Below are 24235 nucleotides of genomic sequence, written 5' to 3' on the forward strand. Positions count from 1 at the left end.
AACTTTTTCGAGCATTTCGGCCGGAATAGCCCGAATTTCTTCGGAAATGTTGTCTTCCAAAGCTGGAATAGTTGCTAGCTTATTTGTGTAGACTTTAGACTTGACGTAGCCCCACAAAAATAGTCTAAAGGCGTCAAATCGCATGATCTTGGTGGCCAACTTACCGGTCCATTCCTTGAGGTGAAGTTTTCCCTCAAAATGGCCATAGAATCGCGAGCTGTGTGGCATGTAGCGCCATCTTGTTGAAACCACATGTCAACCAAGTTCAGTTCTTTCATTTTTGGCAACAAACGATAGCGATCGCCATTCACCGTAACGTTGCGTCCAACAGCATCTTTGAAAAAATACGGTCCAATGATTCCACCAGCGTACAAACCACACCAAACATTTTTCGGGATGCATGGGCAGTTCTTGAACGGCTTCTGGTTGCACTTCACTCCAAATGCGGCAATTTTGCTTATTTACGTAGCCATTCAACCAGAAATTTGTCGATAAAAAAGCGGATTTTCTGCCAACTTTTCTAGGGCCCATTCACTGAAAATTCGACGTTGTGGCAGATCGCCAAGATCTTTGCGTAAAATCTTCCATGTGGTCGAATAACACAAACCCAATTGCTGCGAACGGCGACGAATCGACATTTCACGGTCTTCAGCAACACTCTCAGAAACAGACGCAATATTCTCTTCTGTACGCACTGTACGCATTCGTGTGGTTGGTTTAATGTCCAATAAAGTAAACTGAGTGCGAAACTTGGTCACAATCGCATTAATTGTTTGCTCACTTGGTCGATTATGTAGACCATAAATCGGACGTAAAGCGCGAAACACATTTCGAACCGAACACTGATTTTGGTAATAAAATTCAATGATTTGCAAGCGTTGCTCGTTAGTAAGTCTATTCATGATGAAATGTCAAAGCATACTGAGCACTTTTCTCTTTGACACCATGTCTGAAATCCCGCGTGATCTGTCAAATACTAATGCATGAAAATCCTAACCTCAAAAAAATCACCCTTTACATGTCAGATTTTACTTATGCGGCGAGCGACTGGGATCGCTCTTGCTTAAGTGTGCTTAAGTTAACGAAACTGAGAAAAATTTAAAGAAACGGAGCTAGACTCAATTATGTTCACTCGTATTGAGATTCTTTGTATTCGCACGTTTACTTATGCGCGCATATGCTAGCTTATGCCTATAATAGTTGGTCCTTATCTGTATAACAAAATTTATTTGAAGTCGATATCTCTTCTGGTTCTTGAGCTATGGACGACGAAAAAAAGACGCGAACCTACGGACGTTCGAACGTACGTACACACGCACGCACAGTCATCTTTCTATCTATCTTTTATTTCGACTCTAGGGACCATGAAATGTCGAGAAATGTCAAAATTTTCAATTTGACAAATCGGACCCATTACAATAACTTCCTAAGGGAAGTTAATAATGCTTGTTTTTCTTTTTAACTGTTCTTACAAAATCCATTAGAATATATTGTCGTCTGAGTTATCGTACTCTTGTCTATATTCAACATAGTAAATTCCATATTTTACTTTAACTGTCGAAGAAACATAAAAGCTACATATTTTTGAGAAACTCTTTTGGTTTCCTAATGTAGTGGGTCTACAGATAAAGTGCTTGAGTAATTTTTCGATTTCACTACTAGTAATAGTTTTACTCGCTGTAATGTTGATCGACTTCTTATAATTAGTAAATTTGAAATAGCACTTTAGCCTATTACCCGACATGAAGGTAGCGTGGCCGAGCGGTCTAAGGCGCTGGTTTAAGGCACCAGTCTCCTCGGAGGCGTGGGTTCGAATCCCACCGCTGCCAAGATAGTTTTTTGTGTATTTTTGAAAAATATATTGAATGTGTATAAATATTTTTGATCTACTATGAAGAATAACTTCACAAAATTCTAACGTAATAAATGACAATGTTAAAAAACAAAAATACGTTTAACTCAAATGGAAGTTGACTTCTCCTCAAGTCAAGTCGAATAAAATGATGATTTCGGATAAAATGATGATTTACTTAATTCAGTGGAAAATTATTTATTTTTATTATTCCATCGTTTGGTTGTTTTTGAAATTCAAAATGTTTTATTTTTTGTATTTGTGTTTATTTTCTCATGCAGCCATTCAATTTGTTTTGCAAGTAAATAAGAACAAGAAAGGATTTAAGGTGCTTATAGCGGTGGAAAAATAATTAAAAACCATGAAAATACAACTTATTGTTTTTCAGTCCCAAATGTTGGCCAAATTAACTATTCAATACTAATGCTTTGTTAAATTTAAAGAAAGAAAAACAATTACCACAAATTTTTAAGACAGATTTATATGGACAAAATTAGCGATTTTAGAGCCATTTCGTCGTATTCGGAAAGGAAATCAGGAATGCCCTTCTGAAGCATAACATTCTAGAACTGACAAGGGCGTTACATTAACAGAGAAAGGTTATCATAGTTTCTTTTTCATGTTGATCTACGCGGAACTACAGTGAGTATTGCAAGGAATACCCAAATTTTCTGCATGCTCTCATATCGGAAAATGTCCGGTTGATATTGCAGTGACCCAGCCTCCCAGCATACAAAATTGATAAAAAGGTTTTGGTTATAGATAGGCCATATCTTTCTGGATATGGTATACAAAATTAAGAAAATGTTGCGCTTCTCTGAAAACTTTGGATGCCACTCTGATTGCTAGTAATTCCTCTTGAAATACATTGGCACATTCGAATCGGATATTCGACTCGTTTATGGATTCCTACTCTGTAAAATGTTCGAATCGAATAAAACAATCATGTAGTACTTGTACTTTTCTATTTATAGAATAGATTTGCCGAACTCGAAGTATTTCTTATGAGATTAATTTGTCAAAGCAAATATGCAAAACAAATCACAAAGAAGACGATAAATAATTTAAATTAAAATTCAGTCATTATTATCACTCGAAAATTATCGTAATGACTTTTTTTAAACTTCACTGCTTGCAATTGCCACATCTCTCTTTTTAATTCAAGCTTAGAAAGTTTGAGCTGATTTTTCTAATAGTCATTTATTTATTTATTTATTTAATTCGTTAAAATCTAACGTTAACAATATTTAAAAAAATTCTTATAATCTAATAATATCTAATATCATAATTTATATTTATTATACAATATTGTTGAAAAACATAAGTTTAAATTGTTTACATTTTATATTATCATTTACAGATTCTAAACAAAAATGATATTCGTTATAAATTGTTATTAACTGATTGAGAGGGCTACATACACCATAGTTTGATCTGCTAAATATTTGAATAATAGGTTGCTGTCGCCTTAAACTTGCACGACTGAAACTGAAATTTAATTTACTTAGAACTGATGGTAATGATATCGAACCATTAATAATCCCAACAATAAAACAAAATTGTAAATACTTTCTGTGGTTAGTCAAAGAAGGGAGGCTGATCAAAGCTAGTCTTTGAGAATAAGGAGGAAATAGATTTTCCCTTGCCCATGGAAGAGACCGAAGACAGAAGCGCAGAAACCTTTTTTGGATCGCTTCAATTCTTGAAACATGTATTGAGTAATAAGGTGACCATACCACACAGCCGTATTCTAAAATTGGTCTAACAAACGAAATAAATAGAAGTTTAAGAACATAAGGATCCCGAAAATCACGACCGAATCTTTTAATGAATCCAAGAACCCTATTGGCTTTTTTAATTATATAACTTAAATGATCATTAAATGATAATTTGGGATCTAGAATAATACCTAAGTCAGAAAACATAGAAACTTTACATAACGGACAAGAATCAAACATATAGTCGTACAAAATCGGAATTTTTTTACGTGTAAAACTCATAGTTTTACATTTGTCAACATTTAAAACAAGTTGGTTTTTATTGCACCATTCCCTAAATATTGTTAAGTCTTCTTGTAATAATAAACAGTCAGAGGAGGATTTTATACTTTTGAAAAGCTTAATGTCATCAGCATAAATAAGGACAGACGAGTTTTTTAAGTTTGAAACCAAGTCGTTAATAAATAAAACAAATAAAATAGGACCTAGGTGGCTGCCCTGAGGGACGCCAGAATTGACAACAAATTGAATTGAACTTTCATTACGAAACAAGACAGAATAACGACGATTTTTTAAGTATGAAGAAATCCAATTTATAAAATTGTTGTTAAATCCTAGATGGTATAATTTTAGAATTAGTGTATTGTGACATAACTTGTCAAAGGCTTTACTAAAGTCAGTAAATACGCAATCAACTTGCCCGCGTTTTTCAAATACATCTAGACACGAAGTTAAATAAATTAGTTACAGTGGATCTCTTTTTGACAAAGCCATGCTGGCTATCACAAATAAGAGAACTACAATGAAAAGAAAGAACATTACTCACAATTGACTCAAATAGTTTAGGTATCACAGATAGTTTCGCAATGGGCCTATAGTTCATTATTTCATTCTTTGGGCCTTTTTTGTGTATGGGAATAATAAATGAACTTTTCCAGATAACAGGAAAAATTGAACTTTTTAAGGATGCATTGAAGAGAACACATAACGGATATGACAAATAAGAAGCACATTTTTTTAATATATAAGATGGAACACCATCGGGGCCTGGAGTAAAGCACTCATCGAGTTTTAAAATATGTTGAGCAACTGTGTCTTCACTTATTTCAAAATTAATTGCGTTTAAATGAGTAAAGCTGTCAGAAGAAGAAGAAAAAGAAGAGGAATTATTAAAGTCTGATTCTTCAAATGCTACTTTGAATTGATTAGCAAACATGTTTGCAATAATCTTTGGATCATAACTAGTTGACGAATTATTTGACATCGAATTCGGATAGCCACACGTTTTCCTTTTATTATTAACGAAATTCCAGAAACTATCTGGATTAGATTTAATACCATGTTCTATTTTACAAATGTAATCGTCATATAGAATGTTAGAATAATCAGAAAAGAGTTGTTTTAGAATTAAGAAAGTTCTGTAATCATCGTCAGTTCTAGTTATGTTATATTTTACCCAAGCTTTGTTCCTTTTATTTTTTAAGTTTTTAATACGCGTATCAAACCATGGTGGTGCATTTGAAGCAAAACGTGATCTTTTTAAAGGAATAGTTTCGTAAAAGCAGTTAAAAAGAGTTCTATAAAAATTATTACACATATCCTCAATATTACAATTACAAAATAATTGATTCCAATTTACAGTTATTAACACATTTCGTTTTTTGTGTTGAAATTTGTCTTTTGCCAAGGTAAACTTTTTTCATTCTAGCCATACGAATTCCACCATAATTTCAAATTGCTGCCTGTAATGGGATTAATTTGCTTAAATTTTGAATAAAATTATTATTTTATTTATTATTAATATTTTATCTATTTCACACAACTTAACACAATTTCCCTTTTGTGTCCTTTAAAAACGACCTTCGAATTGCATTTCGTTACTTCTCTTGGTGTAGAAACAAAATTTTCGTTTTCCAATGCTAATGACATTCGGAAACGCATTGCCAGGTACGAAAAATTTCGAATGCGGATTTGTCATTCCGTAAGTACTCGATTTTTATCCTCTGAAATGAGAGGCAATAGGGCAGGTTAATAAGGAAGGGATTTAGGATAGGTTAGGAGCGCGGAGGATTCATTGACCAGCGCATAATGGTAGGCCACAACTTGGATGGGATAAGGGGGTATGGGAGTTGGCATAGAATGTCCACTACGAAGGCGATGGCATGCTTGGCTAAGCTCGCCGGATGAGGGGGGGATCTTACCTTCGTAAATGGAACTCACCTCTTTCCAAAACTACAATTTCATGCCATTAATAAAAAACTTAAACGATCCCAAAACATTACATTAACACATAACTCTAAAAGATGAAACACATTTTTACCGACTTGCAGACTACAACCACAGATAATAAATTTATTATCCGTGCTACAACCAAAACACGACTTCCAAACTAGCACTACACGTAAAGAACACCAAACACAGGACAACCTACACACCGCCACCAGACACAGAACTATCGACGCACTACGACCGACACACCATCACCAGACAACACTACATTCACGCCGGACCTGACACACCTCGGGAACGCTGCGGCTGTTGTTGCAGCATGGCCGTGCCCACCCAACCTGGAGTTCGACTGGCCTTTACTTTCGAACTCCCCACTAGTCTGTGAAGCTGAAGTTTACGTTGTAGGACCCGGTTCACTGCAGAGCATTATCTAGCCCTACCACACCTTCTCTGAAAATTGTAAACAGCACTCCATAATAACTAAGTACTGAACGCCAAAAGTTGATAAAATAAAAAACGCAACAAATCGACTACACTGTAACGTGACTTACAATTTATTTACACTGACTTATAACAACAAAAATGGAATATATAAAAAGCTAAATAATTAAATCGTAATTTGAAAGTTTGAACATTAAAAAAAATTGAAAATTTAAAATAACTTAAATTAAAAAAAAAAAAAAACAGAGGAAAATACAAAATTTCTCATTAGAAGTATATATGTACCTAGTGCACCTAATCCAAAAGCAAAAAAAACAGGGACTTTTTCCGTATGGAGGAGACTTAAGTTCCCTCGTTCTCCCCGGAAATCTACGCCGTCTTCCTTTTATGGAGCGGCTGTATAAATTCCTCTTTTATCCTACCCACCAAGAGCTCTCTTTAGATAGCTAAGGGGATGCAAAATGTTGCCTCTACTTCGACAGGGGGGGGGAGTATGGGGAACCTACGCCACCCCGACGAACTTTACCCGTAACGCTTATTCGACACAAAAAAATAACGACGTACTCTAGACACATATACATATAATGATAAAAGGAGTTACAAAATAAGTCGTTAAAAATATGAATAATTGTTTTTTCTGATGTCACGTTACTAAATTTTTCTTTGTTATATGTATATATCTATATATATGTAAAAGCGAATCCTTGAATCGATTCGCCAGGAATACTTTTCTCCTATCCCACCGGATTGGCGTTAATATTAACGAGAGCGCACGAATATAAATATATGCAAATAACACTTATATAAATATATAACACTTATATAAATAGGGATCCGGGTCTATCGACGGATCATTCCTGGGTTAAGCACAACCTCCACATCACCTTGGGGATGAAATTTGCTTTCTCTAGGACCGTCGCTCGCTCCTACGCCAACCACCGCTCCGGCAGCCAAAACTCAATCTCACTGTAATATGTATTTTTGATTTCTTATTTGTTCCGATTATACGATAACTAAAAGTAAAATAAAAATTTAATTTAAGTTCTTAACGCGTTAGACGAACAATGAACCTATTTCCTTTTTTTTTATGTTTTTTTTTAATTCACTCATATTGTTTTGTGCCACTTTTAAATTTGAATTGATGTTTTCGTCAACCACTCTGAACTACAAGTGACTTCTAGTCAAGTTTCTTTAGCGGTTACGATCTTCAATTACCGCATAGTTTATTATTATTTCCCGCAATGTTCACCTAACTACTCTTTCTGCATTGCTTGGACCCTTGCTTTAAAGCTCAATTTTTACTCCTATCTAATCCTTTCATATTTTCCCCACCTTCCCGAATTCGCATAAACTTTTAATTAAATATTTAATTTTGTGGGTATTGTTGTTCCTTTCATACCTATTAACATAAATCAGTCGCACCTGCAATTCCTTCGTCCTCCTTTTATACCATATTCTCTTTCCCTATTCTTTACTTCGGTCTCTTTCTTATCACATATGTCTATTTCTTGCCTAATTGTCATGTCAGATTAGAATTATTAGGAAATAGAAGTTGCGTGCGCCGGAAAATAAATAAACATACAAAAAACAACTCAACGCAAAAACACAAAAGTAAATATAAAATAACTAATTGGACTGGATGCAAACCAGAGTCCCTAGGTAAGTTATTACTTCTGCCTATTCTGACACCTGGGTCTTACCCAGTCCATGTTCCGGTCAGCATTGTAGGTATTCTCTATAATTTGTTCTAATATTTTTGAGTTTTCCTTGCAGGGATGGAGTCTCCACCTCGGACGACTCTGGTCTATCGGTGGCCACAACACCGCATTAAAAATAGAGAGTACAAAATATTCGTTTTCGAAAACGCATTACAGAGTAGGTCCCCAGGTATCCGAAAAAAAAACTTAAAGACATATAAGGACTCAAAGAAGATTCCGGACCCAACTCCACACTTCGTCTTTGACTCGTCAGTAAAGATAATGGTATGAAAACAAACATCGTTTCTGGCAGGAAACATCCGAAACTAGCCATTCTTTAAACCTTCCTTAGTTTCTCGATACTTCTTGTTAAACTTATTTCACCACAATGGATGCATAAGACAAAAAAGGGCATACAACTGCTGTGTATGTTCACAAATTTGGATAGATCCTTTATGTGTACATCTATGTATGTACCTACATTTTGTTTCCTTATTTTACAGTCGCTTATTCATATAATTCCTTCTTTTCCAAGCGGCGCTACACGGTCTTCTTTTTGTGCCACTCTCTGGTCCACGAACGTAGAGTCGATTCATTAAATCAAAAGTTAATTAAATTTTCTATGGCTGGTGTCTTTCTTCGTGTGCGTTCTGTGAAAGGAAATATTATTTAAAACTAAAAAAAAAGTTATATAAATAATTTTTCTCGGAAGTAAAATAATCTATTAGAAAATAATCCCGCTAATCTATTATGTGCTTTGTTAAGTCAATTTTATTAAAAAGAAAATAAGGTATAATACAAGAAGCACAAAACAAACATACAAAAGGCTACGGCTATTTCTTAACACTGCCCTTATTTATTACTTGTGGAATTTCACCATCCCCCATTGCTTCGGCAGACAATTGAAAATATTGTTTCAGCAACAACACCACAGTTGAAGGAACAGCTTTAGTAACGTTGTGATTAAGTTGGAAAGGATCCTGCACATTCATGTGTGAAATGTTCAGCAATGCATCTTTATTCTCTTTTTCAGATTCGATGTAGTTACAATACCTAAAAAGAGAGTTTGAATATTTTGTTTATAATTTAAGTATTTAGTATGGTAATAAATAAAGGCTTACCTAGGCAACAATGGAGAGGTTTCTAGATCTTTGGCTTTTAAAACTTGCCCCAAATATGGACAAAGGAGATAACGTTTAAAATCGAATGTAGAGTAGTATAAGAAGAATGATTTCAGTTCTCGGTTAAAATGTTCCAACAAATACGGCGCTAGTGGTATTTTTAAATCTTCCAGACTTTTTTCCGCAAAAACTGCCAACCAAGCTGTTGAAATAGATTAGAGAGTTTTATTGACTTTATCAAACATAACATATATATTGGCACAACAGTCCGCTAATACTTTGTGGTATTTTATCGATTGTATTGTTAAGGTAATTTCTTGAAATGTATGTACATAAGTTAAAAAGGGTTTCACTGCTAAAAATTAATTGTAAATGATGGTTAGTGAGTACACGAAAAGAAATACTATATGGCCTAGAAGATTTCCATTAGATAAAAAGTTGTAAGCATTGTTAATTTGGCCATAGGTAGGTAGAAATGGCGATCTCAAGGCAACCTAGCCTGAGATCCAATTAGCGCTGTATTGCGCCGTTTTGATACCAAAAACTCGTTTGACCTTTGATTGAAAGCGATAGATTTATAGAGATGCTTCATAGCGATTATGTTAGAGCCATTTTGTCGCATTGAGAAAAAAGATTGGGTCTCTAATCTTTGTCTCAGATAGCTCATCAAGTTGTTGAAAGAATGCTTTTCCAAAGTATTTCATTCTAGTGTTTGCCAAAGCAGGACATTTGCAGAGGAAAAGGATTATCCTGGCTATGTCTTGCCTTGGCCTGCATAGAAGATCGTTTGTACGGGTTTTATTATAGGTGGGCCGTATCTTCCTAGATATAATGCAGTTGGGTGAATTGCTCCAACTTCGGTTTGATTCAGTTTGGTAGATAGAAGTGAGCTATGAAGGGCCGATCCTTGCCTGGCTAGCTCGTCAGCCCGTTCATTTCGCACTATGGACCGGAACCCAGATCAGGGTGACACCGAGGTTAATATTCAGGCTCACAAGCTCATCGCGACATTGCTGGACCAATTTAGATGAGGATATGGCCAAGTAATGGCTTTGACAGCTGCCTGACTGTCTGTAAAGATAGCCGCATTTCGGTTTTGGTCTGGGTTTTGTTTAAGTATCTTACATGCCTCCCTTATTGCCAGCAGTTCAGCCTGAAAAATGCTAGCAAAGTCAGGATGCCTAAAGGATTTGGCTACATTTAGGGACTCAGAAAAGATCCCAGAACCAACTCCGCACTTCATCTTTGAGCCGTCAGTAAAGATGGTTGTATCGAAACCTATCGACACGATGTCATCCTCCCAATCTTCTCTCGATGGGAAAATAACCTTAAAACCCTTACTAAGGCTCAAAGTAGGAGTGCATTAGTCAGTGTCTACCGAGATAATATCTGAGGGAATCAATTTCGTTGTGTTTCTGTGACCATAAGGTTTTGACAACCAGCTGTTTGATTCCTTCAGCCTAATAGCGCTACAGGAAACTATGTATTTAATAAAAAGGTCGATTGGTAGAAGATCCAAAATAACGTTTAAGGCGTCCGTTGGGCAAGTACGCATGGCCCCTGTGGTGCACACGCAAGCTGTTCTCTGAACCTTCTTTGGCTTATTAGTATTATAGGCTTTGCTAAGAGCAGGCCACCACACAATCGAACCATATGTTAAGATTGGACGTACTACGACTGTGTACGTCCATAAAATCATCTTCGACTGAAGTACCAAGGCAGGCGTAGAAGGCAACACAGGCCTTCTTAACCAGTACTCCAATATTTAGTTCCCAGTTTAGTTTAGGTCGAGTATAACTCCCAAATATATTGCACTGGAAGACAATGATAGGATTTGACCGTTGAGTCGAGGTAGCGTGAAGGGCGGTACTTTAGTTTTGGTGGTAAAGAGCAACAGTTCAGTTTTACTTTGGTTAACTCCTAGTCCACAACTCGTGTACTGAGGTGTACTTTCCTGACACCAATAGCACCAAATCATTAGCATAGGCTACCGCCTTCACTCCACATCTCTCTAATTTAACGAGAATTGTATCCATGACCAGAAGCCATAGAAGAGGCGAAAGGACACCACCCTGGGGTGTTCCCCTACTCACATGTTTTGTTGCGATTGTATTGCCTAGAGTGGTTCGAATCTTCCTACCACTGAGCATGGAAATAATCCATTCTCGAATGAAGTCTTCTAAACCTAACTTAACGAGCGATTCCCCTATGGATTCTGTAAGGACGTTGTTAAAAGCACCTTATATGTCTAGGAAGGTGGCAAGAGTAAATTCTTTACAATGGATTGTTTGTTCTACAGTACGCACTACCTCATGGAGGGCAGTCTCCGTAGATTTGCCCTTAGGATAAGCATACTGAGAGCTTTCGAGAGGTCGTCCAACTAGGATTTCTCTAATATGGTAATCAAGAATGCTCTCCAAGGTTTTAAGCACAAAAGATGTTAAGCTTATTGGTCTGAAATCCTTCGCGGATTCGTGACCTCGCCTACCCACTTTCAGGATAAAAACTACTTTGACCTGTCTCCACGACATGGGCACATGTTTGAAAACGAGACATCCTTTAAAATTTGTTCCAGCCATGGAGCTGCCACATCATGCAACTTTTGAAGCATAACTGGCAATATGCCATCCATGCCTGGGGATTTATATGGAGAAAAAGTTTTGATGGCCCACAAAATATTGCTCCACATGACCTACGTTTAGCTCTGTTGTTTCAAGCGATTCGGGGTTATCACTCTCGCAACCCGGAAAGTGCGTCTTCATCAGTAGCTAAAGAGATTCGGCTGGAGAGGCTGTCCAGGTTCCATCAGGCTTTTTTAGAAATGAAGGATTACAATGTTACTTCGATAAAGCTTTGGTGAGCCTTGCGGAGTCCTTGATTTTGGCCATATTGAGAATAGTAACGTCGACAATAGTTATAGCCGATACGCCAATGCCAGTATGAGAGTCAGGCCCATACTACATAATCCCATACTTATAGGAGTTGTAGCAATACAATTTAGGAATATCACCGATACTTTTTTAGTATGGGACTACAGACAATACTTCCATTGTCATAAATGCCATACACTTCTTTCCGTGTAGAACTGTAAGTCTTCAATAAAAATATCAATCTGAATATTAAGTATAACTACAGATTACCAATTTACAAGTACTATGGTCCACAAGGTTCATAAAATCAACAAGATATTTAGGAAATAGAATGATAATGAGCTACCGTGTTTGAAACTCCAAAGAACTGAACATAACACTATCTGCGACTTGGAAAGCAGAGCCTTACTTCATCTCTTTTAGCTTCGAAATGAAATGACGCAATGGCGATCTGAAAACCGCGGTTTCATGTGGTTCAATCACGATTTCTTGACAACGTCCGTTGTTAATAACGAAGATTGAACTCTAGCTCTACTTTAACTCTATAGAAAACAAAAAGTCAGCAGGTGTCGATGGTATATCCAACGTTATGCAAAAACATTTACCGATGGAGGCAATCGACATATCAAATTCTTTAAAAATGCACTGAATAATGCTCTGATTCATCCTTTCCCGAAAAAGGGAAATTAAAACTCCTCCCGAGCTGCAGACAACAAAGTAATGCGGATTCAAGGCGGGTCATGATACAATTCATGCTGCGTGTAAACTCGTTTCGGATATCAAATTGAATATATACAAAAAAACTATGCACAGGTGCGGTTCAGGTTGATTTGGAAAAGGCATTTGACACCGTATGGTTGGGCAATCTTTATCTAAAACTGAGCAGACTTAGCATTAACAAACTTTTGTTGTATATACTTAATGATATGCTTAACGGTAGAAAGTTTGTTATCAAAAGTGGTAATTTAACTTTTACCACAACATTCCAAATTAAAACTGGTCTTCAACAGGGAGCGGTGAATTCGCCGATTCTCTTCAGCATTTACACCATCGAACTGATAGATAGTCTAACTAAGGCAATTGCCTACGCCAACGATCTACTTGCGTACAGAACGGCATGTACCGTGATTTCTACAAGACTCAGCGATATTGCAACGAATGGAAACTGAAAATAAACATCCAGAAATCGGAGACAATTCTGTTCCGGACTCAAGATGACCATCGTTGATCTTCGCGGGGGGCGATTAACGACCAAAAGTGTATTGAAGTACGCTTTTCCATTTACTTTTCGAAACTATCGGAAAACTAATTGGGGTTTATACAGGAACTTATTACAGAGTTTACTAAAACCTGGACTATCTAGTCTTTCCTCTAACATTAACGAACTTGACAAAAAAGTCAATGACCTCACATCAGCTATCAACAGATCGCTAGAAATTGCTTGTCCACTTATACTCATACGTGATACGTGATATCAACATCTGATATCCGTATTTTCTCAGGTAAACAGTGTTATATTCACCTTTGCTGGGTGCCGCGCCATAGAGACATTCCAGGTAACTGTAAGGCAGATGAACTTGCCAGGAACTGTACAGTGCAGCAAGCAAGCATCCTACCAAGGTGCTTGTTGCTATCTTAGCAGATCGCATATAAGCTCGATAATAGGTGTTTTAAACGGGCACTGTCTAATAGGAAAGCACGCCACGAGACTAGGCGCATTCTCAAATGACTTTTGCAGACGCTGTATGGACGAGGAAGAGGAGGAAACAGTAATTCACCTTCTCTGTACATGCCCTGCTCTAGCTATGTCTTTGAAAAACGGTTTTATTTTCGGGCGTTCTATCCGAACGACGAATACTTTGAAAGTGCACGCTTGAGCGGCTTCATTCCACCAGAAGCATTTCTCTTAAATAGATGCGGTCTGACACAGGATAGAGTGGCAGTTCCGTTAATCTCCCACGTCAGGCGAAGAACCATAGACAGGCGAATCCTTTACAATAGAGACGTCATGGCAAAAGGCGGTGCAGAGCTCCTTCTGTTCAGTGGGGCTCCAAACGGGTAAAGCAGGAGAACCAGTTTTAGTGACTTCAATCGGCACTTCATAGTGGTCATTTGGGTTAGGGTTTTAAGGGTTTATTTTTAAGTAAATTTGGTGGCACAAAAATATAAGTATACAAACGACTTTTTTGCAGTAGTAGAACTCAATTTTCGGGAGTCTATTATTACTATCACTATCAGTCTGCTTACTCGCACTTTGATCTCAGTCAACAAAACTTAAAAATTGTAGGTAGAAAAACGTTTGGTTCTTGAATTTAGCCATTAGTTTAACAAAAGTGCCACTTTTGCTGTTTTTGGCGCATTTATATTATTGAAATTCGTGTTTAAATTTCAGTTCTTTCAAAGCAAATTCACTTCAGAACTAGATTTATTTAATTTTTTAAGATCTTTTGTATTCAACAGCAAATCAATTTTGAAATAAATAAAATGCCCGACTGGGCCGCTAGAACTTGCTAATTTCTTTTAAAAAAGTCTGTTTATAAATAATATTTCCTATATTTTAAGATTTAAAAATGTAGGTTAGGTTAGGTTATAGTGGCTGTCCAAGATGGAAACGGACACACTTAGGCCAGTTTAATGGCTAATTGTGATACCACATGAATCTTGAGGCTTCCTCCTAAGCTCAATGGAACCAGTTTGAATCCGGTTTAGATCGTTAAAGAAGAATTCTCCTAGGTAATTCTTGCGTTTTCGAGCTAGAGCAGGGCATGGGCATATAAGGTGAAGAACTGTTTCTTCCTCTTCCTCGTCCATGCAGCTTCTGCAAAAGTCATTTAAGAATACGCCTAGTCTCGTAGCGTGCTTTCCTATTAGACAGTGTTCGGTTATGACACCTATTATTGAGCTTATATGCGATCTGCTTAGAGAGAGCAAGCACCTTGAAAGTTTTAAATCCATTTGTGACTTGACACGTGGTGATGTTGTTGCACCTGGTGCCTGCCCTTATCACAGCGTCTTGCATTAGCAGCAGTTTACAAGTAGCGATTGGTATGCCAGTACTTGCCAAACGCGGTAGGATGGGCTGTACTGTACCGTTCCTAGCGAGTTTATCTGCCTTACAGTTACCTGGAATGTCTCTATGGCCCGGCACCCAGCAAAGGTGAATATTAAACTGTTGTGCCATCTCCATTAGAGATGATCGACAGTTATGGATTGTTATAGAGTTTGTAGAGACAGAGTCCAGAGATTTGATAGCAGCCTGGCTGTCAGAGAAAATACGGATATCAGATGTTGATATCACGTTTTCTTTGAGCCAAGACAAGACTTCCTTAATGGCCAAAAGTTCCGCCTGGAACACGCTACAATGATTGGGAAGGCGGAATGAGAGACTTAATTTCAGTCGCTCACAGTACACACCTCCACCAACCCCTTCTTTGGTTTTTGAGCCATCTGTGTAAAAGTGGATAGACTCATCCTCCAAGAATGTCCTATCCTCCCTATCCTGTGTGCTATGGAATTGATTCTAAGTACTTAAGATTTACGGAGTGGCCAATGTTGTTGTTAGTCCACTGCGACGAAGCATTGAGACGAATAGCAGAGCTTTCAGCTATTTGTTTGCTAAATATGTCAAGAGGTGTAAGAAAGAGCAAAGTGTCCAGTGCCGCAGACGGGGTCGTGCGAAGCGATCCGCTTATAGATAGGCAGGCTGAACGTTGGACTTTATTTAACTTATCCCTGTTTATACCTTTCTCTTGGTGAATGTCGTTAAATTACTAACAAATTTTGAGATGAAATCTTTATTTATACAACTTAACTTTATAAGCTTTATATCTCATATGACCCCCCCTTGGATCGTCCATTGGTCAAAAGTTAATGAATTTTTGCTGTGTTTTTGGAATAGGGCTAAATATCCGATTCATATTATGTTCTTGGTCCAGTCTGCAGTTGAAAGTAGCACTTTTAGCAACAAAGTTTAAGAAAGTAATATACAAATTTTGTTTCCACACAATATAAATAATTCAAAAAATAATGGGGGCCCCATAAAATAAATTATACTCGTTGGAGCCACGTCGCACAAAAACGTACGACAGTAGTTTCTTCGTGTTGTCTCGTATTATCTCCTGTGTTTTTAGTAAGTGTTGCATAAGTGATTGCGCAAGTTGTCAATAATATTCGTACAGTTATAGGTTTCTGAAAAATAAGCATTTGAAATGGAAAGACAAAATTTGAATGAAAATGAGGTGGAGAGGGAACCAGAAATGGAAGAAAGTGACGAAGATTTTTCAAGCGACGATTTGGACTTTGATGATAATTGGCTACCAAACGATGATCCTAACTCAGATACCAACTCGGAACATGAAGATTTGAACGCGGTTGATGCGGAAATTCTAGAGGGTGATGAGGAAGAGATGCTTGAAGAAACCGAGGACACACCAACCCTGATTGATACAAGTGACAATGTACGCTGGATGGAGTTTTCTTCCCGCCAAAAAACCTTTACTTTCACTGGAAAGTCCGGTTTCCTAATAGACGTGCCTTAAACTATAAGCTGCCTTGAAACCTTTTACCTTTTTGTTGATGAGGAGGTTATACAACTTATAGTTTTGGAAACAAATAGGTATGCAGAGCAGCAAATACATCGCGTTCCAATAACTCGTGCATCAAGAAAGAAGAAATGGGTTCCCACAAACGCCACAGAGATAAGAAAATTCCTCGGGATTTTACTGTGGATGGGCCTCGTAAAGGTGGGATTGTTGGAAGACTATTGGTCGAAGAAAAATCTTTACAATTTTGGCATTCCTGCTAAAACTATGTCCAGAAATCGGTTTCAACTTCTTCTAAACTTCATTCATTTTACTGACAACACGTCCATAGCGGCAGGAGATAGAATTGGAAAACTAAAACCTCTTCTGGACATGCTGCGGACGAAGTTTCAGAGGGTGATTATACCCGGAGAAAATATGGTCATAGATGAAACGGTAATTCCTTGGAGAGGCAGGCTAGTCTTCCGACAATATATACCAAACAAAGCTCATCCTTATGGTATTAAGTTATTCAAACTTTGCTCGACAGAAGGATTCACTTGGTCTACTAAAATTTACTCCGGCAAAAGCTCAACAGGTGTTCGTGAAGTTGGTTTGGCAAAAAATGTTTGTGAAGAACTAAGTTCTTTATTGAAAGGAGAAGGTCGCACTCTATTTGTTGACAATTTTTATACGAGCTACGAACTGGCACGCTCCATGCTTGACCAAAAAACGCATGTAGTTCGGACACTTCGAGCGAACAAAAAATCCGGCCCAAAAGAGGTTATGAATGCACAGCTAAAGAGAGGAGAAATGGTAGCACGTGAGGAAGAAAACAGCATTGTTGTTCTAAAGTGGAAGGACACCCGACATATCAGGATGCTATCGACAAAACATGCTCCAAATATTCCATTCACCAGTAGAGGCAGGATGATGTTCAAATGGTAGACATGTGCATTCAAGAGGACACAAGCGTCCACAGGTTTTTCTCAAAACCCACCTCTGTCTATCAACTCCTACTCTCACCTCCCCGCGGTGAACATCGGGTGCCTAGTACCTCAACTGGAGATTGGATTCCAACCCCAGTGGAAAGTTGTTGGGGGCAGCAAACGAGAGAGGGGGGGGAGAGGTGTTTCCACTAAGGCACCTCTCCTTATCCAGGCGGCAGCGGACGAATTCTCGAGATAGAATCAACGGTGGCGTCTACAGTTCCAGTAAGGTCGAACTACTTAGTGACATATTCGGAGCCCAGGCCTATAAGGAGCGGTTCATCCGGCTCCCCTTCCTTGGAGTTATACTAAGGATCTGGCCCTCCAGGTTGGGGGTTGTGCCGTCGGGGTGACTTCCTGGCCACGTAAAAACATCATAGTTTCGAAGCAACAACAAGCCTCGGATACGGACGGATTCACTGTTGACAACCCACGCAAACGAAATAAGGACAACGAACTTCGGATATGTACGTGGAATGTTAGGTCCCTTAACAGACCACGTGCAGCCGAACAATTAGCGGAAGCCCTAAACTGCTGCAAGGCAGATATTACAGCCATCCAAGAAGTGCGATGGGATGGACCGGGTAAACGCAAACTAAAAGACTGCGATATCTACTACGGCGACTGCTACCGAGAACAAAGACAGCGTCTATTTGGGTGTGGATTTGTTGTTGGAACTAGGCTCAGGCAAAAAGTCTTGAGTTTCAACAGTGTGAGCGAGCGCATCACGACAATCCGCATCAAGGCTAAATTCGCCAACATAAGCCTAATATGCGCGCATGCCCCAACAGAGGAGAAAGATGAAGACACCAAAGATATGTTCTTCGAGCTCTTGGACAAGACATATGAGCAGTGCCCTGGCTATGACATTAAAATTGTCTTAGGAGATTTTAATGCCAAGCTAGGAAGAGAAGACATCTTTGGTGGCATAATCGGGAGATACAGCCTGCACGACACCACCTCCGACAACGGATTCAGGCTGGTCGATTTCGCTGCGGGGCGAGACGTTCTGGTAGCTAGTACGCAGTTCACGCATCTTAATATCCACAAGGGGACATGGAAATCTCCTGATCAATCAACCGTCAACCAGATTGACCACATTGCGATCGACGCACGACACTTCTCCAGTATCCAGGATATCCGAACATTCCGAGAGGCCAACATTGACTCGGACCACTACCTCGTTGTAGCCAAGGTACGGCTACGGATATCCCGATCCAAGCCAAAACAAGGAGGTACTGTGAGAAGATTCGACGTTAGACGGCTACAATCGCAAGAGACTGCCATGTCCTTTTCCGATCGAGTCTCTAGTAACCTCCTAAGGAGTCCTATGCTTCCTGCATTAAGCATTGAAAACCAGTGGCAACATTGCCTTGCAGCCATCAGAGATGCCGCCTCTGAAGTGCTAGGTTTCACACGGCCACCACAGCGAAACCCCTGGTTTGACGACGAATGCCGGCAAGCGCACGCAGCGAAACAAGAGGCATACAAAACGGCGCTGCACAAAAGGACTAGAGCTGCTCGCGAGCTCTACGAGCAGAAGAGGAGAGAGGAACACCGGCTTCTTAGACGGAAAAAAAGAGAGCATGAGAAGCGCGCGATCGAGGAGATAGAGGGATGTCACAACAGGAATGAGGTTCGTAAATTTTACCAAAAGGTAAAAAAAACCTCCCAAGGGTACCAGCCACGAACCGAAGCCTGTAAAGACGATCAAGGGAACATCGTAGTAGAACCACAGTCGATGCTGAGAATATGGAAAGATCACTTCTCCAAATTATATAACGGCGATGACGAACCGAACTCCGCTGTAAGGGAGAACCACTCAACCTAGGCGACGCAGATCAACAATTCCGCCTACCCGACCTTGACGAAGTGAAGATAGCTATATCTAAACTTAAGTCAAACAAAGCTGCTGGAGCTGACGGCATCACCGCCGAACTATTCAAAGCAGCAGGCGATGACTTGGTAGGGAGCATGCACCAACTCATCTGCAAAATTTGGTCGGAAGAAAGCATGCCCGATGAGTGGAATCTCAGCATAGTGTGCCCGATACATAAGAAAGGAGACCCTCTAAACTGCGCCAACTACAGAGGCATCAGTCTTCTTAACATTGCGTATAAGATCCTCTCTGCCGTATTATGTGAACGTCTGAAGCCATTCGTCAACAACCTGATTGGTCCTTATCAGTGTGGCTTCAGACCAGGAAAGTCCACTATCGACCAAATATTCACACTACGGCAGATCTTGGAAAAAACCCAGGAGCTTCAAATCGATACCCACCATCTCTTTATCGATTTTAAAGCCGCGTATGACAGCATCTATAGGGAAGAGCTCTACCGAGCAATGTCTAGTTTTGGCATCCCTGTCAAACTTATCCGTTTGTGCAGAATGACGATGGAGAATGCACGCTGCTCTATCAAGGTCGGAAAAGATCTTACCGATGCATTTGATGTCAAAAAAGGTTTTAGACAAGGCGATGCACTGTCATGCGACTTCTTCAACATCGTTCTGGAAAGAATTGTGCAAAACTCAACCGTAAACACTAGAGGCACAATCTTCCAAAGATCCATCCAATTACTCGGATACGCAGATGATATTGACATAATTGGAAGATCAAAGCGTGATGTCAGTGGAGCGTTTTTGAGCATTGCGAAGGAAGCGAAGAAGATGGGTTTAGTGGTCAATGAGGGCAAGACCAAGTATATGCTGTCATCAAAAAAGGACACTGAACGACGACGTCTTGGACAAAACGTCACCATGGACAGCTATAACTTTGAGGTAGTTAAGGACTTTGTCTACCTAGGCACCGCTATTAATGCAGACAACGACACCAGCGCTGAAATCAAACGAAGAATAACTCTTGCAAATCGCTGCTTCTTTGGACTTAGAAGGCAATTGAGAAGTAAAGTCCTCTCTCGAGCATGTAAAATCACCATCTATAAGACACTCATCATCCCGGTTCTCATTTATGGCGCTGAGGCCTGGACCCTGTCAAAGAAAGATGAGAGCGTCTTAGGATGCTTCGAGAGAAAAATTCTTCGGGCGATTTTTGGTCCCGTACGCATAGATGGAGAATGGAGGAGAAGATATAACGACGAGCTGTACGGGCTGTACAGCGACACTGACCTAGTTAGCAGAATTAAAGTCCAACGGCTTAGATGGCTGGGTCATGTAGAGCGGATGGACATCAACGCTCCAGCCCGGAAGGTCTTCGAATCCAATCCCGAGGGACGGCGCAGTAGAGGAAGACCGCGACTCAGGTGGCGCACCCAGGTGGGAGAGGACCTCAACCAACTTGGCGTGCGAAACTGGAGACAGCTAGCTAGGGACCGAGCTGGCTGGAGACGCTTGTTGGTTGAGGCCCAGGTCCGCCCCGGACTGTAGCGCCACCTTAAGTAAGTAAGTAAGTAAGTAGAGGCAGGAGAATAGGGAAATCGTGAAAAGCCTCTTGCTATTATTGAATATAACAAAGGCAAGTCGGGCATTGATCTATCAGATCAAATGGCTCCATATGCTACGACACTGAGAAGAGGGCTCAAGTGGTACAGAAAAGTTGCCATTGAATTTTTGCTGGGAATGGCAGTTGTAAATGCTTTTTTAGTTTACAAAAAAGCCACGAAAAGTGTTATGCAAATTAGAAAATTTCGAGAGCAGGTTGCTAAAGGATTATTGGACCTTTTTTCTCCACAACCCGTTGCTTCAAAGAAACATTATATTGAAAAAAGAAAGGATGCAAATGGTAAAACCATAAGACGGGCTTGCGTTTTGTGTTATGCCCAAACAAAAAAATCCTCTGATAGAAAAACTGCTAGGAACAGCATAAAAAGAATTAGTTTTTTCAACTGATTTCTTTTTAGACAGTAAACCTGAATCTTTGGAAATTTTGAAACAAATTTTAGAATAAGTAATAGTGAACTAATTAATTTTTAACTTAATTTTTTGAGTGTTTTTTCTGAATAATAAAAAGTTATAAAAATGAAGTATATGAACAAACACGAAGAAGAAATTTCACTCCTATTTATTTTCCTCAAAAGTTATCCTTCAGCCACGAAATTTAGACCAAAATATATTAAATATATTGGGAAAGTTAATATAATTTAATTCTTTCATTTCAAAAATTACGGTGAGGTATGTAAGCCCCCTGCTTGGGCACAATATAGCATTTGGGGTAGGTGCGAGTTTGAGTGTTTGTAAAGTTTCTTAGTATATATGGCAAATCAAACTGTTGAAAGTGAAATAAAACTACATAATTTTTTGAAAATACAAAGAGTGTGCTATTTCTCTGTCGACAGCTGTATATGCCCGATTTTATTCGTTTTTTTTTTTAGTGTAGCTAAACATCGAAGTCTGAGAACCAAAATTTCATTTTTATAATTCAAGTTCTATAAATTGCCATAAATAATAAAAAACAGTCTTCTAGGCTTGTGACGCCGTTAAAAGAAAAACTATTATGAATATCTTCTTCATAACGTCCCTAATAGTAGAGTGCGATAGAAAAGAGACTTCACCATTAATTAAATTGGCTAAACATTGTTATATTTAAGCATATCAAAGTTATTTTCAAATAACCTAGCCCCATTAACAAGTTCACCTACCTTTGTTGTTGAAACTGAGACTATAAAGAACTTATAAATTTGTTAGGACATACCCAATTGAGATCTAGGCTTATAAGTTATAACGAAAAGGGTAAAATATTATACCAAGCAGACTGCACATTTTCGACTTTTATTTTTTGGTTCGACTTTCTTAAGAGAACAAACTGGAACTAGAGGAATCCAGATATAAACGTTTTATAAACCTTAGATCTGTCATGCAATGGAATAAATTCATGATGAAGTCGAACACTTTATTGCTGCTGTGGAACAGGCTACGAAAGAAAATACTTTACTATGTATTTCGAACTTGAAAGGAACAGAAATAAAATATTCTCACAAAAAAAGAAGCAGATTTTGGACAAAAAAAAGGCAAGCCACGAGATTTCCAGATGATAAAACAATCTTTAACCGTCTGAACAACGAACTAAAAATAGACCCAGTGAGTTTAAAAATGATTTAATAAGTAGATTTCAGAAAAGTCTGAGCAAAGATGCTTTTAACGAATACTCCAGATAGAAACCAGCTAATAAATTCTCAAACCCGTAAAAAAACTGAACTTTTTACATAACTGAACATCTTGCATTCCCAGCAAATACGGCTACAGATCCTGCACAGTTTGTTTTTTTTTTTTTTTATAGGAAGTTAGAAGCATGACTTAACTAAAAAAAATTACCAGGGTACGATCTTATATTTTTTAATTTTATATGGGGCTTAACCTCCATTTATTTCGGTTAATTCAAGCTATGTATAAGTGTTACTTAAAAACTAACTTAAAACCATGAGTGGGGGTATGTCAAAAGGAGTTTGAAGTTATATATGCTTATGTTAAAATCTAATGTATTTGGATTTGAATTGGGCAACCGAAGCATAAGTTACAGAGGTTCCCTAAGAGCCCGTTCACACTATCCCGAATCGGCGGTTTTGCCGTATCGTCGATTTTACCGTATAAGCCAGTGTCAATGTAATTTAAATGAGTATATTCGGACGATACGGCATTTAACTGCATACGGTAAAATTACTTATTTGGTCGATTTTGTCATTCGGTTTTGGCTCTGCGAATTGTTTTCGTTCGTACGGTAAAAAAAACCGATTCGATTATAGTGGCAATGTATTTCTGTGGGTTTCTCAGGTTGCGGGTGTTAGTGTTAAAAAAATGGAATTATAGAGAGAGGGTCAGTCACCTGAGCAAGAGAGAAGTCGATGTATGAATAGTATGTCAGGAATTTCTCTCCGTTCCTGTATTGAGATGAGGTTCAATAGACGGAGGCGATCACAATAAGGCGGTAAGATCAAAGGATTTTCCCAAGGAAGCTATTGAAATGCAAAACAAAGAAATCTTCGTTGGGTACTTTCTATTCTTGATAAAGAGACCAAACCTGCAAAGCATATTCAAGTAGAGATCGTAGAAACGTCATGTTAAGCAATCGGGTCACGTAAGAGTTAGAAAATTCTTTGGACCATCTTTTAACAAAACCTAATGCACAGTTGACCTTGCGAATTATTTCGTCAATGTGAAGTAGAAATTTCAGTTCACGTTGAATGAAAAGACCGAGATCCCTTATGTTTTCTACTATGTGTGTGGGATGATTATAACGGGGAGCTGTTTTAATGCGTTTACGAGGAAAGTTCTTTTTCTGGCATTCGTTCAGATCTAGGCAATTATTTCGTACACTAGATTAAGAAATTGTCGAGTTCTGTTTGAAAGAGAAATACGTCCTCATAAGTTGCAATGATTTTGAAAACTTTCATATAATCGAAAGGGATATTTGACAATGTTAAATGACCATGTCAATATGTCAATTTCATTAATTGTAAGGATAAAGAGGAACGGACTACCTTGGGGAAAACCAGTGGCTAGAATAGGATTGAAATGAGCGGATCTAAATCGGGCATAATATTCACGACTTTCAAGGTAAGAAGTAATCCATTTCGGGAAGAGGTTCAAACCTAAGAAGGATAGTTTGAAGACTATAAGATTATGATAAATTTTGACAAACGATTTTTTGAAGTCAGTGGAGACCATAGACGAGTTGTATAGAGTCATGTATAGTTTTGGCATCCCTCCCAAACTTGTCATATTGTGCAGAATAACCATGGAGAATTTGCGCTGCTCCATAAAGGTTGAAAACAACTTAACAAAAAAGGCTTTCTTTAACAACGTCTTTGAAAAAATAGTTCAGAGCTTCCTCGTCAACACTAGAAG

General features: G+C 38.5%; 1 protein-coding gene and 1 non-coding gene across 2 annotated transcripts in view; one reads left to right on the forward strand and one right to left on the reverse strand.

The window, feature by feature from the left end:
- Positions 1–1747: 1747 nt before the first annotated feature.
- On the forward strand, positions 1748–1829 carry Trnal-aag (transfer RNA leucine (anticodon AAG)). The gene has a single exon. It is a non-coding gene; the product is annotated as a tRNA-Leu (tRNA).
- Positions 1830–8681: 6852 nt separating this feature from the next.
- The window catches only part of LOC129940731 (terminal uridylyltransferase Tailor), a 42645-nt gene continuing 27091 nt past the window's right edge, over positions 8682–24235 (reverse strand). The window contains exons 7-8 of the mRNA XM_056049168.1: positions 9059–9260; positions 8682–8990 (exon numbers count right to left, since the gene is read on the reverse strand). Of these exons, the coding sequence (XP_055905143.1) occupies positions 8771–8990; positions 9059–9260 (422 nt within the window). The 3' untranslated portion in view covers positions 8682–8770. The remainder of the gene's footprint in view (positions 8991–9058; positions 9261–24235) is intronic.

Source organism: Eupeodes corollae, chromosome 1 (genome assembly GCF_945859685.1).
Source record: "Eupeodes corollae chromosome 1, idEupCoro1.1, whole genome shotgun sequence".
In the NCBI taxonomy this organism is placed as follows: Eukaryota; Metazoa; Arthropoda; class Insecta; order Diptera; family Syrphidae; genus Eupeodes; species Eupeodes corollae.